This window comes from Gastrolobium bilobum, unplaced genomic scaffold (assembly GCF_033153095.1).
Source record: "Gastrolobium bilobum isolate Gb01-03AN ecotype WA unplaced genomic scaffold, APGP_CSIRO_Gbil_v1 utg6129, whole genome shotgun sequence".
NCBI lineage: Eukaryota > Viridiplantae > Streptophyta > Magnoliopsida > Fabales > Fabaceae > Gastrolobium > Gastrolobium bilobum.
In genome coordinates, this window is record NW_026895895.1 from 173427 (window position 1) to 191679 (window position 18253).

The 18253-nt window shown below is 38.6% G+C and overlaps 2 protein-coding genes and 1 pseudogene across 2 annotated transcripts; 2 read left to right on the forward strand and 1 right to left on the reverse strand.

Annotated features, from left to right (window-relative positions):
• Positions 1–9550: 9550 nt before the first annotated feature.
• On the forward strand, positions 9551–11699 carry LOC133296714 (probable LRR receptor-like serine/threonine-protein kinase At3g47570; the record flags this gene model as incomplete). Its single annotated transcript, XM_061495767.1, has 2 exons — positions 9551–11048; positions 11329–11699. Coding segments are annotated over 2 exons (1869 nt in total), but the record flags the coding sequence as incomplete, so codon positions are not given.
• A 1934-nt stretch (positions 11700–13633) lies between these two features.
• LOC133296715 (putative receptor-like protein kinase At3g47110) lies at positions 13634–15417 on the forward strand (annotated as a pseudogene).
• Positions 15418–16328: 911 nt separating this feature from the next.
• LOC133296693 (pleckstrin homology domain-containing protein 1) lies at positions 16329–17113 on the reverse strand. The gene has a single exon (XM_061495745.1). It carries the CDS (start codon positions 16987–16989, stop codon positions 16555–16557), a length of 435 nt encoding a protein of 144 aa, XP_061351729.1. The 5' UTR covers positions 16990–17113; the 3' UTR covers positions 16329–16554.
• Positions 17114–18253: the final 1140 nt, after the last annotated feature.

Genomic DNA, 18253 nt, shown 5'->3' on the forward strand with positions numbered 1-18253 from the left:
AAACTGAATTTCAGCGACTTTTTATTATTTCAAAGTTTTTCTTTGAGCTAATGCTTTTGAATTGGTTAATGAATATTATACTTTGACAAATTTTCATTGAACTTGTGGTTAAGAAATGCATCTACTTTTGTATTTTCCATGAAAATAGTTTTAATTTTTTTCATCATGATTTTTCTGGATTTTAGCAATGGTGGTGTCACTATATCCTCGTGTATTTTCTGAATGATTTATTGAGTATGATTGATGATTGTAAATATATTGATTATTGAAGATTTCAAGTTGGACTATATCACCATAAAATGAGATTTCTGAAGTTAGTGAAGAGAAAAGAATAAAAGCCTTTTATGCTCTAAACTATAATTCCATATTAAATGGCTATAAACATGTAGAGTAACAGGTCTATAAACATAATAGCCACTCTTTACAATAACAACTCTTGTTGTGGTTACTCTGTTTTGGACAGTGTTTACTCCAAGAACAAGTTGGGAAATGGTGCTTAAAATCAGGCGCCAAAGTGGAATAGCATGCCTTTTGCTTTTTTCATTTCCCCCCTATCTTAAAGTGGTTTTAATGGATGAAAAAACCACTCCCTATTAAATCCCGATTAGCGAGAGTGGAGTGAAGGCAATCTTTGTATGTAGCTTTACTCTTGTATATTTACAAAAAGGCTGCTTCCCAGATTCAAGCCCATGACCTTTTAGTCATAAAGGAGTAGCTTTATCACTGCTCCAGGCTTGCCCTCTTTCTTAATGGATGAAACTCATCACAAAATGTTCGAAACATTTTTGAAAGGTTTTTAAATTCTGTAATTGGTTCTGAATTGTTTAAAACCAATTAAGATATGTTTGTAACCTATCAAGCATATAAATCTGTTAGACTTATACCTCTAAGAGGCTGAGCGTTTTCCCAACGGTAAGGTTGCTATAATGCTTGGTTTGACAACTTGGCAAGCCCCTTAAATGTGGTGATTAGAGTTAGGGCAATGGTTGATCTCAACAATCTGGTCATTTCAATATCCAAAGGGATGTGCTTGGGATTTTTGGTTGTGGAGGTAGGCTATGGTAATAGTAGACTAGAATTGTTGGCATGGCTTTTATATGCCTGATTAAGACGAATAGATGGCTCTTACAGAGGCTGTTTTTCACAACAACTTCATTTTTTATCGTTTTACTCAATGGATGGTATTGGAGGGAGAGGGAAGGGAGGGTAAAGTTTTCATTTTTTGAATTGAGAAAGTTATATGGTGTTGATAAAAAATGAATAAGGGATGATTGGAAGGTTTCATGATAATCAATAATTTTATTCCTTTTATTTGAAAAAGTTCTTAAATTAGAGAATATGAAAAATTTACCTTCCATTCTATTTCCCTCCTATACCCTCTATCCCAAATGCGTTCTGGATGTATTCCTTTACCATTATATTTATTATTTACTTACCTTTTGCTTCTTTGTGGATTAATCTAATATTGGCTTGTGGACTTTGATGTAACTAGTATCTGATACTTTAATTTTTGTGATCATTTGCATTCAATTATTTTCTTTTTCAGTTCCACTTGTTTGATTGCTTGAATGATTCCTATTGGGGATGAGAATATTCTCTTGGCATGTGTTGTATGGTTAAGAAATGAATGACCTTTTCATTCTAGTCCTAAGTTTGGTATATCAAATTAAGAGAGTAATGGAATGGGAAAAAAAATATTAACACTTTCACCGAGCCTCTCTCCAAGATAGTGCCCAAATTGTTACGCCTTTCGTGCAAGTCAGAACTTATCCAACAAAGAATTTCGCTACTTTAGGACCGTTATAGTTACGTTCGCCGTTCACCGAGGCTTCGGTCGCCGGCTCCCTTGTCATCATGTCCCCAACTTCCTTACCTTTCGGCTTTGGGCAGACGTCAGCCAAAAGTTCTGCCTTGGCCTTGAAAATTAATTCTTTTTAAAAAATATTTTAACAAATCATTATATATTTTACACTTCATACAATTCAAATGAATTATATTAAATATAGATGCAGTCATAAATGAAAATGTAGCCAACAATGAGTTAAATAAAGGGAAAACCTTGGTGCATAGTTAGTCGAGGTACCCTGACATTGGGAGAGTACAGGTGAAGGTTGATTGTGTGTAGCCTTATCCTTGTATGTTTTTTGAAGAGATTGTTTCCCAGACTCAAATATGTGATCTTCTGGTTACAAATGAGCAACCTTACCGCTACTCGAAGGCTCGCCCTAATAGCTAGTTGAACATACTACATTCTTTTTCCGGAAAAATTACTAGTATGAAATTCTTGATAAAAACATACGTAATTTTGGAAGAGCTAAAATTCAAATGCTTGTCACCCACTTTGTGTTTAATGAGTAACCACTTATTGACTTAATTAGCTTCATGAGTGGTTAATTATTCCTAAATTGGAAATAATTTAATCCATAATTCCTTTTGTAATTTTCGCTATTTCTTCTTATATTTTCATTTTCTTGATTGTTTTGTTTTTAATATTAGTCCTAGTATATCTTCAAATATTCAAAGATCACTTATCATTAAACTTCGATCAGCGAGAGTGGGGTGAATGCAATCTTTGTACGCAGCCTTACCCTTGTATAATTGCAAATAGGGTGTTTCCAGGATGGGGTGAAGGCAATATACAAATATTTAAATGATATAGAAATTTCCAATTTAAGCAAAACAAATGGAAATACCTATCTTCTCCAATCAACAAGTTGAGCAAAATCATTACTAGAAATATATGTCCTTCCGTAAGTCCCAATATACCTTCTTAAAACATCATTATCTTAATGGATAGAGCCTATGTATCTAAACCTCTTCAAGCATGAAATACCTAGAAGGTAGAAATGTAATAGTTTTCTATGATTTTCCATTTCCCATATCTGATTACGTACTTGAGCTTGAATTGGATCAAAGTGTTAAAGACCAATTATACTAAAAGCTATTTAGGTAAAGGTATATGATTGATTTTGTATATCTAACACGTTTTTTCATGCAAAATTCCATTGGGCTTGTAGCATGGTGTAGGTGTGCATCGAGCTTGTAACATGGATAATGCGCAAGTCTAACTTTAGGAGTGCATTGGGATTGTAAAATGCACGCGTCTAACTTTACCTTGTATTGAAATTCAACCCATTTATGAAGAATGGAGGTGGCAATGGTCAAACTCTTGGCCATCTAGTCATATAAGCTCTAATCTTAAAAGCCCGAGTTATTAGGTGAAGGTCCATAACTAGTAAAAGCTTAAGCTATATAGGTAAAGGTCTATGATTGATTTTGTATTTCTAACACGTTTGTTCACGCAAAATTTCGTTGGGCTTGTAGCATGGTGTGGGAGTGCATTGAGCTTGTAATACGGATAATGCGCAAGTCTAACTTTAGGAGTGCATTGGGATTGTAATATGAATAATGCACATGTCTAACTTTACCTTGTATCGAAATTCAACCCTTTTATGAAGAATAAAGGTGGCAATGAGCAAAAGATCAACTTTTAAAGCTTGAGTTATTAGGTGAAGGTCCATAAATACTAAAAGCTTAAGCTATTTAGGTAAAAGTCTATGAATGATTTTGTATGTCTAACATGTTCCTTCATGCAAAATTCTGTTGGGCTTGTAGCATGGTGCCGGAGTGCATTGGGCTTGTAACGTGGGTAATGCACATGTTTAACTTAAGGAGTGCATTGGGATTGTAATATGGATAATGAACATGTCTAACTTTACCTTTTGTTGAAATTCAACCCATTTATGAAGAATGGAGGTGACAATGGTCGAACTCTTGATCACTTAGTCATATAATCTGACACATTTGCAAAGATCAACTCCTAAAAGCCTGAGTTATTATGTGAAGGTCCATAAATGCTTTTATATCTTCAACAAATAAAGAAATTAAACACATCCACCCAATTTTGACAACGAATTAGAGAAAATAAAAAGGTTGACTATTTGAAATACCGCAAGTGTAGCCGTGATGCATAGAAACTGTCAAGAAGAGAGATCAGGTTGTGATAAGGACCAACCAACAATTACAATAATCAAATGGAATGATGAACTAGAATGAAATTGGAATGTATTTATATAACCAGAATCAGTCTCTCAACCATGCGCCTTAACACCAATTACAATAACCAGAATGAATCAACAGTAGAGTTACGTAGTTCATCGACGTATTACAAGTTAACAAATGAAATACTAGAATTGAAATTACAGACAGAAATGAAATGATAGTGTGAAGCTATTAGAGAGGCTTCACTCTCTCCTAAGTCACAAGATTCTCAATTCAGACTCAAGGTGCCCTCCCCCCTCAACAGCATCGTTCCTTTATTTCCTCCACTCACGTCCTCGTGCGTTCCACCATTCTGTTGCAACAGAATTGCCAATTGGTTTGCTGAGTCAGTAATTGGGATTGGGCCTTGGTGGATTGGGCTTTCATCAGCAACTTAAGTGGCCAACCAAACTCTTCTTTGCTTGTCCCTCTTATAAACTTGACTGGGCTTGGGTTTGTTGGGTTGGGTCTTATCAATACTCCCCCCCAATTGAAGCACCTTGTCCTCAAGGTGGAAGTGAGGGAATTGGGTGTTGATGACATCAAATGGCTCCCACGAGTTTTCAAACTCAGGAAGGTGCAGCCACTTGAGAAGTACCTGCAAGTCTCCGTTACTGGACAGCCGCCATTGAACCAACCTTTCTGGCTCCACACAGAGCTCCCAATCTGCCGAGAGAGCAGCAGGTAAAGGCTGAGCATTGGGTATTGGAGTTATGGCTTTTTTGAGTAGAGAGACGTGGAAAACCGGATGGACCAGACAACCTTGGGGCAGCTGAAGTTTGTAAGCTGCTTCCCCAATCTTCTCCAAAACCACATAGGGTCCATAATATCTGGGGCTTAGTTTCTCATTGACCCTCCGGGCAATAGTCTTCAGCCTATAAGGCTGAAGCCTTAGATAAGCAAGATCTCCTGGAGCAAAACTGACATCCCTGCGATGCTGGTTAGCATGGACAGTCATGCGGTCCTGGGCCTGTACAAGATTCTGTTTCAGATCAATGAGTATTTGATCCCTGGCATCTAATGAGTTAGAGAGAGCATCAACTGAAGAAGAATAATGCTCTCCCTTCAACAGGTGAGGTGGGTCTCGGCCATAGAGAGCCTTAAATGGGGTCATGCCTGTAGTGTCTTTGTAGGTGGTGTTGTACCAATACTCGGCCCAAGGGATCCATTTAACCCATTGTTTGGGCTTGGGCCCGCAGAAACATCTCAAGTAAACTTCCAAACACCTATTGACTACTTCGGTTTGGCCATTAGTTTGGGGATGGTAGGCCGTGCTATAGTGTAATTTGGTGCCTGCACTTTTGAATAGATCTGCCCAAAAAGAGCTCATGAAGACTCTATCTCTATCTGAGACAATGGTGGCAGGAAACCCATGAAGTCGCACGACCTCTTTCACAAATAATTCAGCAACATCTTTGGCTGTATAGGGGTGTTTAAGAGGCAGAAAATGTGCATACTTAGTGAGGCGATCCACGACAACTAGGATCGTATCAAATCCCATAGCTTTGGGCAATCCCCCGATGAAATCCATCGATATATCAGCCCAAACCTTGTCCGGAATTGGCAAAGGTTGTAACAGCCCTGCTGGGGTCAAGTTCTGGGCCTTACTTTGTTGGCAAATAACGCAGGCTGCCACATAATTCTGGACTGTCCGTTTCATACCTTCCCAATAGACCAAACCATCCAGCCTCTTATATGTTCGGAAGTATCCAGAATGTCCTCCAAATTTGGAGTCATGGAATTCATGAAGTAAGGTAGAAATAAATCTTGAAGTTTTTGGTAAAACTAACCTCTCATTGTAATACAACTTGCCCTCCCTCAACGAAAATCCTGGGTGAGCTTGTTTATCCAAGAGCAGGTTTTGCACAATGCTCCTTAGCCTACTGTCCGCGTGCAGTTCAGATTCTAAATCCTCCAACGCTGGTAGCTGAAGCCGAGTGATACTGGCCAGCTGCTCTTGTCTAGAGAGCGCATCAGCAACTAAATTTTCCTTGCCCGGGTAATACTGAATCTCAAAGTCAAACCCAAGTAATTTCACAGCCCACTTTTGTTGATCCTCATTTAGTACAGCTTGATCTGTCAAAAACTTCAAGCTCTTTTGGTCCGATTTGATGATAAAGTGTCTCCCCATCAGGTAGTGCTTCCATTTCTGCACCGCAAAGACTATGGCCATGAGCTCTTTCTCATATACCGATTTTCCTTGCGCTCTTGATGAGAAACCTTGACTCAAAAACGCGATGGGCCTGTTATCTTGCATCAAAACAGCCCCTATCCCCTTTCCTGAAGCATCTGTCACCACGGTGAACAGCTTGGCAAAGTCAGGCATTGCCAAAACAGGCACCGTACACATCTTCTCCTTTAATAGTTCGAAGGTCTGCTCTGCTTCAGTAGTCCACTGGAAGGCGTCTTTCCTGAGTAACTCTGTCAAAGGCTTTGCAAGCTTCCCATAGTCTTGCACAAACCTCCGGTAGTACCCTGTGAGTCCCAGAAAACCTCTCAACCCCTTGATATTCTTGGGCACTGGCCACTCTCTCATCGCCTAGACCTTTTTTGGATCGGCACTAACTCCTTGGGCTGTTATAACATGCCCCAAATACTCCATCTGATCCTTACCAAAGCTGCATTTCTTCCTGTTGCATACCAAAGAATGAGACCGTAAAACTTCGAACACCAAACGCAAATGCCCCAAATGTTCCTCTTTGCTTTTGCTGTATATCATTATATCATCAAAGAACACAAGCGCAAACTTCCTCAGAAAAGGTCGAAGAACGTCATTCATAAGAGCCTGGAATGAAGAAGGGGCGTTCGTCAAGCCAAAGGGCATTACCAAGTACTCGTAATGCCCTTGATGCGTCCTAAAAGCTGTTTTAGGTATATCTTCCTCACGCATCCTGATTTGATGGAACCCGGACTTCAAGTCGAGTTTGGAAAAAACCACTGACCCCCCAAGCTCATCCAGCAGCTCATCAACGACAGGAATGGGAAATTTATCTGGGATGATCAGTTTGTTCAGGGCCCTGTAGTCAACACAGACCCTCCAGCTCCCGTCCTTTTTCTTGACAAGGATCATTGGGCTGGAATAGGGACTGGTGCTTGGTCTAATCAACCCATCTCCTAATAACTCAGCCACCAAAGTTTCTATTTTAGATTTTTGGTAGTGGGGGTACCTGTACGGTCGTATATTGGGTGGCACGCTTCCTGGCTTCAGATTGATTGCGTGATCTTGATCCCTCCGGGGTGGTAGCCCATGTAGCTTCTGAAAGACAACCTCGAACTCGGCCAGCAACCCATCCAAGGCTTCCCACGGCAAGCTATCCCTTGTTCGCTCCTCCTCCTCTGATTGCAAGAAGAATCCTTGACCTTGGTCATGCAAGGCTTTAACCACGGATTTCAATGATGCCTCAGAACGGAACAACGATGGGTCTCCCTTGATGGTTACTTCCTTATCTCCACTCACATACTTCAGAGTGAGGTCCTTGAAATTTGCTTTGACCTCACCGAGTTGGGTCAGCCACTCCAGCCCTAACACAACGTCTGCACTCCCCAAATCGAATATGTAAAGATCTTGAACAATAATGGTACCCTGAAGTGAGACACTCACCTCCTTGCACACCCCTTGACAACAGACTATATGTCCGTCCCCAACCTCCACGTTGTAAGACTGGGTTGCGGTCACGCATAAACCAAGTCTCTCTGCCACACCTCTTCCTATGAAATTGCTCGAGGCTCCACAATCCACCATCACGATGACCTTCGAACCTTGAATGTCCCCCCAAACCTTAAGTGTTTGGTTTGAAGCGAGCCCTAGCAAAGATTGTAAGGATAGGTGTACGGGTGTTGCTTCATCTCCCTCTGGCGAACCTTCTACTTCTGGTTCGGTGAACTCGGCCTCGACTGCCTTCTCTCCGTCTCCACCATCTTCCTCTACGATCATCACCTGAAGCTGTTTGAACGGACACTTATGAGAGGGATTCCACCGCCCGTTACATGTAAAGCAAAGTCCCTGGGCTTGACGTTCCCTGACCTCCGCCGGCGAGAGTCGCCGGTTGCTGCTTGCTTGACCTTCGGTCGCCAGCCCAGCACCGCCGCTTGGAGTGGTGGTGTTAGGGGTACCCTTCGTGGCCGCCATTCTTACTTGCTCATCGTTTGGTGCCCTAGGTGACTGATGTGCATTTGTGAAATTAGTTTGACCCGTACTCCGACCCGGTTGAGGGGAAGTAAGTGTACTCGACCCGCTCCATTGTCCTCCTTTGTTGGCATAGTGTCCAGCCCAATTGCGTTGGGTTTGATTACCCTTTCCTGACCCAACGGGCCCGTATCGTCCCACGGCCCCCACACCTTCCTCCTTCAGCGCATCATTTCTCCGTTCGATTTTGAGAGAGAACTTCATCATCTCAGAGAGGCTGATGTCTGGGTTCATCATTAACTCCTCACGAACGCTGCCCCTGACTCCATTGAGCCATGCCCCCTTCAACACATCTTCATCATCAAAACGTAAAGCTCCAATCACCTTCTCAAAGTCGCTTCGGAACTCTGCCATCGTACCTGTCTGCTTCATCGTATACAGAGCCCTATAAGGGTTGTCTAGAGCCTCTGGTTGGAACCTACTCAACACTTCTCGCCGGAAAAATTCCCAGCTCACATTTGGGTTGTTTATTTCCCACCATAGATACCACTGCAAGGCTTCCCCTTCCAACGCCACCATAACGGAAGCTAACTTGTCGTCTTCCATCATTCCATTGACGTTAAAGTACCTTTCCACTCTATTTACCCATCCGTATGCGTCCTCGCCGCTGAACAGAGGGATCTCTAAGCGACGGGACATAGAGGTTGCTGGGTTAAACCTCCGTCCGTGAAACCCGGGGTTTTCTCTATTTAATCCGTCATTCTCTTCGTGAGAACCATTCCGTCGTGGCCTAGCCATTTCTTCCAGTCTACGAATGATCTCTGCGATTCCTGTTTCGCTAGTTTCCACCCTCCTGAGTATCTCAACATTTTGAGCCTCATTCCTGCGCAGCCTTTCCTCCATAGCTTCAATTCGATTTTCCATGTTCCTGGTGACAACCATTCCACAGAGCTCCTAGATCGGAGCTCTGATACCAATTTGATACAGACCAGCCAACAATCACACTAAAACAAATAGAACAATAATACGAAATGCAACTATATTGATTATAATCTGTCCAGAAACAGTATTACAACAACCACTCTTCAGTCTTAACAACAGTAACAAGCATGAAAGGGAAATTACAGAGTCACATAGCTCATTTCTTCATTACACTTCAACAAAATAGAAATACTGGAATTGAAATTACAAAGCAGAAAGGAAATGATAATTGTGAAGCAGTTGGAGAGGCTCCACTCTCTCCCAAGGTCCAAAGTTCTCAATTCAGATTCTCGATGCCCTCCCCCCTCAACAGCATCGTTCCTTTATTTCCTCCACTCACGTCCTCGTGCGTTCCACCATTCTGTTGCAACAGAATTGCCAATTGGTTTGCTGAGTCAGTAATTGGGATTGGGCCTTGGTGGATTGGGCTTTCATCAGCAACTTAAGTGGCCAACCAAACTCTTCTTTGCTTGTCCCTCTTATAAACTTGACTGGGCTTGGGTTTGTTGGGTTGGGTCTTATCATATTCCTACTTCTATTGGCAATCTTACTATGTTATCTGAAGTTTATCTAAGCGCCAATAAATTTGAAGGAAGCATTCCACTTACCCTTAGATATTGCACTCAGATGCAGTCATTTAGTGTTTCTGACAACAACTTAAGTGGTGATATACCTAATCAAACATTTGGCCATCTAGACGGTTTAATAAATCTTGACTTATCCAACAACTCTTTCACTGGTTCTATTCCTTCAGAGTTTGGAAACTTCAAGCACCTTTCCATATTATATCTATCCGCAAATAAGTTGTCCGGTGAAATTCCCATTGAACTTGGCGTTTGTTTGGCATTAGCTGAGCTCGTGCTGGGGAGAAATTTCTTCAGTGGAAGTATACCTTCTTTCTTGGGCTCTTTAATATCCCTCGAAATCTTAGACCTTTCTCACAATAACTTCTCAAGCACAATCCCCCGTGAACTAGAAAAGCTTATATTGTTGAATACTTTGGACTTGTCTTTTAACCATCTTTATGGTGAGGTTCCCGTAGGAGGTGTCTTTAAAAACATCACAGCATTTTCACTTATTGGAAATAAGGATCTCTGTGGGGGCATACCTCAATTGAAGCTGGCTGCATGCTCTAGGTCGCCCTCAAAGAAACACAATAGGTCTCTTAAAAATAAAGTTATCCTCATCATTGTAATTGGCGGGGTTTTGATCTCTTTCATTGGATCTATTAGTATCTTCTATCTCAGGAAAAAGCCCAAAAAGTTATGTTCTTCATTATCTCTGCAAAATAAGTACTTGGGGGTGTCGTATGGACAGTTACATGAAGCAACCGACGGATTTTCTTCATCCAATTTAGTGGGCACGGGAAGCTTTGGTTCTGTATACAAAGGAATTCTTCTCCATTTTGAAAGACCGATTGCTGTTAAGGTGTTGAATCTTGAAAGACGTGGGGCATCAAAGAGTTTCAAGGCTGAATGCAAAGCTCTGGGAAAGATCAAGCACCCAAATCTTCTCAATATCCTGACCTATTGTTCAAGTGTTGATTATAATGGTGAAGATTTCAAGGCTATAGTTTTTGAGTTCATGCCTAATGGAAGTCTAGACAGCTTGTTGCACAGCAATGAACATCGCGAGTCTAGAAATATAAATCTCAACCTTTTACAAAGGTTAAATATTGCTCTAGACGTAGCCCTCGCATTGGAATATCTTCATCGTGATTCCGAGCAAGCTGTAATTCACTGTGATATAAAGCCAAGCAACGTTCTTCTTGACGATGACATTGTTGCCCACTTGGGAGACTTTGGGTTAGCTAGGCTACTTCATGGGGACATGGGGCGAGCCAATAGAGATCAAGTTAGCTCCTCTGCAGTTAAGGGAACCATTGGATATATTCCCCTAGGTAAAGTGCTTTTGATCCCTTCCTATCCTTTAAAATGTTTCACATATGCTTGTGAATAACCTTGTGTAGAATCAACAGTAAAAGTTATCTTGCATGTTTACTTCGTGTTTTTTTAGTAAATTTGTCGTCATTTAGATTAGACAGGATTGTAGTTTTTAACGTTGACTATGACAATCGATCCCTTCAAATTCATTCTACTAAAAATGATTCGTTCATACTCAACATGTGACTGAATTTGATATACTCTTCTTTTTTGTCTGAATAATTGTTGTTGGAACAGAGTATGGTGCAGGTGGCCCAGTATCACCACAAGGAGATATCTACAGCTATGGGATTCTTCTTTTGGAGATGCTCACCGGAATGAAACCAACAGATAGCATGTTCGGTGAGGGTCTAAGCCTACACAATTTCTGCAAGAGAGCAATTCCAGAAGGAATTATTGAGATAGTGGATTCATTTTTGGTTATGTCATTTGTTGAAGAACGGAGAGACGTGATGCAACAAAAAAATATAGAAGACAACATTAGGGAGTGTCTGGTGTCTTTTGCTAGGATTGGGGTTGCATGTTCTGCCGAATTCCCCGCTCAGAGAATGTGTATAAAAGATGTTATAATGGAGTTGCTTGCAATTAAACAGAAGCTGCCCCGCTAGGAACCATTGTTGTAATAAGAAATTACCTGCGTTACTACAATTCCTATGTAATGATGCACCAGTTTCCGTAGACTTCTACTTTAACCAATCTATAGAATATAAGTGTGGTCAACAAATATTAGCATGTGCTTGCAGATTAGAGAGAAGTTTAGGAGGGAGAGAAAAGAAAATAAAGTGCTCAAAGTAACTGTTTGTGTTCTTATTATCCTATCCTTTGTATCGGTGTCTAGTATTAGAAATGGATTTTGCTTGAATTTATATTTGAAATATTTGGTCTTTCCTATTGCCAATACAAATGCAGAACTGAACTCTACTCAACAAGGTGGCTTTACTTCACTTAGAATGTGGATCAATTGGTAACGAATTATACCAATTTAACTAACGATTTAAAATTCAAATGCCTAGAAAAAGAGATTGAGACAAAAATTTATGTTAAAACATAATTTAACCAGAGACATTATATTTACAACTTCTTTTTTTCTTATAATTTCTTACAACCATTTTTATTGTTATTGAATTAAAATGTTTACGAAATGACATCAGATGAGAGTTGTTGATTTAATTTTGATCCAATAATTATAAAAATGGTTGTAAGAAAAAAAATGTTGTAAATATAATTTATCCCTAATTTGATTACATGTTTTACCATTTAAATATATTATTTATTGAAGAAACTTAATTTATATACCAATTAAAATTCAAAGGGGCAGGATATTCTTACACCGGTGTAAGAGTTAGAAGTCTTACACTCAATCTTGACCATTGATCCACTTGTATCCAATAGCTCACATTACTAAAAAATTTGAGCCCTTAGATATAAGTGGGATTAACGGACAAGATTAAGAGTGTAACTTACACTGGTGTAAAATGATCCTAACCCAAATTCAAAACATGCAAATCACAATTCCTTTTTTTTTGTGGAAATATTCCAATCGGTTCATTGCTTCGCAACTAATCCCCGATTCGGGGCAGGTCCAGGATTAAGACTTTAAACTCATCCCAAATGTGGTACTGAAGAAATTCGAACTCATGCTCTCACCCCTACCTGCTTAATTCTCATGCACCAAGCTGAGCTACCACCTTTGGTTGCAAATCACAATTCCTTGATGCATAGCAGTTTCTTATATATTGACGCGCAAGTAACACGCAACGATGGTCATTGACTCATTGATTGACTCCTAGTCACACGGCAGTCTTTGTTTTGCGCGTGAGAAATCAAAATTTGGGAAAGGAGTCAATTTGTCACCCTTGTTATAAGACTGGTTATTTTGAACCCCTAATACTTTAATTAAATATATGATAAATATATAAATAAAAATAATATGATAACTAAAGTGATATAAATGCTTAGCATATTACTTCTCTTCCTTTATCTGCAAGATTGGAATTCCAAGAATATAAGTGTAATGTTATAGAATATTTTATAACAATTTTCAAATACCGGTTCAACCAAAAACTTGATAATGTTTATGGCCAATTCACCGAGAGTTGTATGCATGGCCGATCAATGAACTGGACCAGTTAATGGTCCAATTCCAATAGCCACTCAGGCGTACATGCTAATATTGAATTACAAAGATTTTTAAAAAAAAGTTACTCAAACCGATTTAAACTGTATCTAATTTTATTATACTTTTAAATCCGAAAGACAAGTTCTTAAATTTTCTTAAGCTTCTAAATCGACTACTTCACACATAAGTTAAACAAAAACCTTTCATCACACTTCTTATAATTATTTGTTAATAAGCATAATAATCTCTGATTTGCTGACATTACTTACATAGAATCATAATTTTTTTCAATTTAATTTTTATAATCAATTATAAAATTTCCTATTTTTTGAAAAGTAAAAAAGGAGAAAATTTAAAATTTCCTTTACGTTAATCAACCCAAGCAAGTAATGTGATAACTTATTTTAACATAATCAGTAGAGAATGACATTTGTAGGTTTTAAAAAGCTTAAGAAATTCAAGCGGGTAGCAGATTCAAAAAATTTCAAGAGGTTGCTTTCAAAATGCTGAATGTCTTCTATTTTGAGATAAATGTATTTTCAATACGGTAATTTTATTTGAAGTAGGATATTCGTACTATCAATTTTTTCTACTATCACTCCACTGTCACTCTAATCACCATTCGATTAGAGTAAAAGTTAAATGAAGAGAGAGAAAAGAAAAAATAACTTTTAAATCCAATGGTGATTAGAGTGGTAATTGAGTGATAGTAAAAAAAATTGGTAATATGAATATCCTACCTCATGTTATTTATATATAAAACTTTCTCATTTAGATATCAACACCATCACCTATTTTTGCCTTCTTTTTTATTTTAAAGTAAGAAAGAAATTCGATCAGTAGTTTAGATCTCCTATGAAGATCCTACTTCATTTGAGCATAATGCACTTATCTGCCAATAGCAAAATGATGCCTCTTGATGATGTTTCTTCTTATTATTGTTTCACAAACCTTGATGTACATGATACCAACTACAGTTGTTCTTGCTTTGAGTTCAGAGACTGATAAGCTAGATTTGGTGGTGTGTTGCCAGATCTTATATGTAACTTGTCTACCCATCTTAATGAGCTTACCATGGAGAACAACCAAATATCTGGAATGATACATGAAGGAATTGGACAACTAATCGGATTAAATATCTTTACCATAACAGTCAATTTCCTTGAGGGAACAATTCCAGATTCAATAGGAAAGCTTAAAAAACTAGGAAGATTGGCCTTGGAAGAAAACAAATTATCTGGTAATATTCCTTCTGCCATTGACAATCTTACTATGTTATCTGAAGTTTATCTGGATAACAATAAATTTGAAGGAAGCATTCCTTTTACCCTCAAATACTGCACCCAGGTGCAGACATTTGATGTTTCTGGGAACAACTTAAGTGGTGATATAACTAATCTTGACTTATCCAACGACATCTTAACTGGTTCCATTCCTTCAGAGTTTGGAACTTCAAGCACCTTTCCACATTATATCTATCTGCAAATAAGTTGTCCGGTGCTGTACTTAAAAAAAAAAAAAAAAAGTTGTCCGGTGAAATTCCCATGGAACTTGGTGCTTGTTTGGTATTATCACAGCTCGTGCTGGAAAGAAACTTCTTCAATGGAAGTAAACATTCATTCTTGGGCTCTATAATATCCCTCGAAATCTTAGACCTTTCTAACAAACAACTTCTCAAGCACAATCCCCCGTGAACTAGAAAACCTAAGATTTTTTAATACTTTGGACCTGTCTTTTAACCATCTCAATGGTGAGGTTCCCATTGGAAGTGTCTTTAATGACGTCACAGCACTTTCACTCGTAGGAAATAAGGATCTTTGTGAGGGGATACCTCAACTGAAGCTGCCTGCATGCCCTTGGTCGCCCACCAAGAAACACGAGGTCGCTTAAAAAGAAAGTCATCCTAATCATTGTAATTTGTTGGGTTTTGATCACTTTCTATAGTTTTTATCAGTATCTACTATCTAAGGAAAAAGCCCAAAAAGTTATCTTCTTCGTCGTCTCTACAAAATAGGTACTTGAGGATTTCTTAAGGAGAGCTATATGAAGCAACCCATGGATTTTCTTCATTCAATTTAATATGCACAGGAAACTTTGGTTCTGTACTCCTCCAATTCGAAAGACCAGTTGCTGTTAAGGTTTTAAATCTTGAAACACGTGGGGCCACAAAGAGTTTCATATCTGAAATTCTGAATGCAAAGCTCTGAGAAAGATAAAGCACCGCAATCTTCTCAACATCCTGACTTGTTGCTCAGGTGTTGATTATAATTTATATCGGCGAAGATTTCAAGTACTTGCAGAATAGAGAGAAGTTTAGGAATAGGGAGAGAAAGGAATAAAAAGAGCTCAAAATAACTGTTTATGTCTTCCGATGCTTTGTATCAGTGTCTCGTACTAGATCACTTGGCTTGAATTTTAAACTGAAATTTCGGTCGTTCCTACTGCCAATATAAATGGAGAACTGAACTCAACTCAATGAGTAGGTTTTGCTGAGGGAAGCTGCATCTAAACACTGTACAAAGGGATTGCTTATGAATAAAATAACAAAAATAAAGAAAGGTTCTTCCCAAATAATGATCACTCATGTTTTGTTTCTACTTTTTTCTTTTTTTAATTTTACAATGGATTGCTGAGAATAAATAACATATTAAAGTAATTAAGAATGACCTAGTATTAAAGACACCAGAGATTTTAAGAGATTTCAAGTTTGAACCTTCTTGCTACCCTGTTAAGACCAACAAGAATGATCAACTCGGTTGCTCCTACAATGCTCTACACAAACAAATTATGAAAATTTAATGCTTGTTCAAGGTCTTGAGGGTCTGTATATTGGGAAGGATTTTTGTAAAAAGAAGGTTATTTAAGCATATCTTCAAGAAAACAGTGATATCGGCCAATGATAAAACCTTCACATCAAGGCCATAGGATAGGAGTGCTTCCAGTAAGTGTAAGGAAACAAAATTTGATGTCAAAGGAGTGAAAGTGGTTTCTGATTGAGGCCAAACTATAATTTATAAACAAGTGTTTCTAATGAGAAAAAAACTGTTGAGCTCAGAATTTTTCAAGTTTGCAATTAAAAGACTTGCACTGCCGCAAATCCTACCACTCTGGATCTATGTAATCGACGAGAATTCAAACTATAGCAATCCAAGTACATAAACACAGTTTCCTTACAAGAATGAATACGATCGGCAATTAATTTGATAATATACATAATCACAGAAATAATTAACAATATAAAAAAGAAAGAGACAATTTACTGAAACATAGGCGCGTGGATTGAAGAATCGAAAAAGATCACGCACCAGGAGTGAATCGCGATGGAAATTGGAAGATTCGTTCTCTCAGCGCTTGGCGTTATCGTAATCGACGATCTCGGAATCGGTGACGGATCTGGAGTGCTGGACGATGCAGCGGCCGATGGAGTTGATCCAGTCCTCCTTCTCCTTCTCCGAATCGGCGATGAAGTACATGGTGTCGGAGCGCGTGGAGAGTTCGAAGGCGTAGGGCTTGTTGAGCACGTCCTCCGCACCCTTCACCGTGAGGCAGGACGCCACCGGTATGACGCCGCGTGGCCTGGATGCGCGTGTGACGGCGGAGTCCTTGAACCAGAAGAGCTTCCCTTGCTTCAGGACGAACCACCGCCGCCGCCACGTCTTGATGTACTCTCCTTGCTTCGTAAGCCACCCCGTGCGCTCCGGGTTCGACCAGAACTCAACGCCGTCGTAGTCGTTCGGCTTCTCCGTCAAGCCAGCCGCCGCGCGCCACAGGCTCGCCATCGGAGCTCGATTCGCCTCCGAAACGCTAAAAAAATGAAATCAGAAAATACAACTCACGCTAACCAAGAAAACCTGTCGCATTGCGTTGCTGGCTTAGCTGTACACACTCTCTCTCCCACACTTACTATTTTTATCTCTTAAAAAAAAATGTTTGTTATTGTTTGTTTTGCCTTAATATTGAAAGGAAGTATTACACACATAAAAATAAAAATATGTGAAATTCAATTTTTTTCTCTCTTTTTTTTTTTGTTCATATAAATCTCATGTGTATAATTGATAAAATTATCCTTTACAATACGATAAATCTTATATTTAGACATCAAAATTTATACTGGGGTATGCTTGGTTTTTCATGAGTTAATTATTGATTAATGTGTACTAAAAAAAATTTATTGATTAATAAAATTTATAATATATCAAAACGAGGTTTGTTTTTTCGAAATTATAGCAAAACCAATTTGGATTCAGAATCGGTTGACACACTGATCTAATTGTATAACAAAATATCAAAAAAAATTGAGCTATTTGACACTTTGACATTTTACAAACCAATATATATATATATCATTTTCGGTCGTCAACAAATTTTACGATGTCTGCTTTAGTCCCTAGCAAATAAAAAGGTTATTTGTGGTTTTTAAAAAATTCAAAGTGGACCCATTTTAGTCCATTCGTGGTACTAAAGTGGATGTTTTTTGAATTTGTAAGGGACCACAATTTTAACTAAATGGATTCATTTTTAACTTTTAAGAATCACGAATAATCTTTTTATTTGTTAGAGACTAAAGCGAGCATCGTAAAATTTGCTGAGGAACAAAAATAATATTTACTCGAAAAAAAATCCCAAACATTTGATACAAAAATCCAATAATGAGATTGAAAAGACGTTATGGTTCGTGAGTCTCTTTAATCTGAACCTGAATGAAGTAATTTTATTTGTTTGTGTGATTAGTCAATGGTTCGGTTCACTAATGTGTTATGGCTGATGAAATAAGCTTCGAAGATCCTTCATATACTCTAAAATCCAGAAACATCGTTCGAAGAAGTTCTAATGGCAAATTTTTATTATCCTCAAATGCAAAGAAAAATCTATGTACAAATAAAATGCAAAGAATAACTAAAATTAACCAAATTAGTAGAAAAAAGACTACAAAATAGCTGACAACAATAAGACCGTACTAATAAACAATTATATTAAAATAGTGTACGAAAGAAGCTGCTTTGTATGCCAAGATCAATTGTGAGAATTAAGCTTCAGAATTTT

Excerpts from the sequence above, each read along its gene's own strand:
- LOC133296693 (XM_061495745.1), bottom strand. The coding sequence starts at position 16,989 with ATGGCGAGCCTGTGGCGCGCGGCGGCTGGCTTGACGGAGAAGCCGAAC.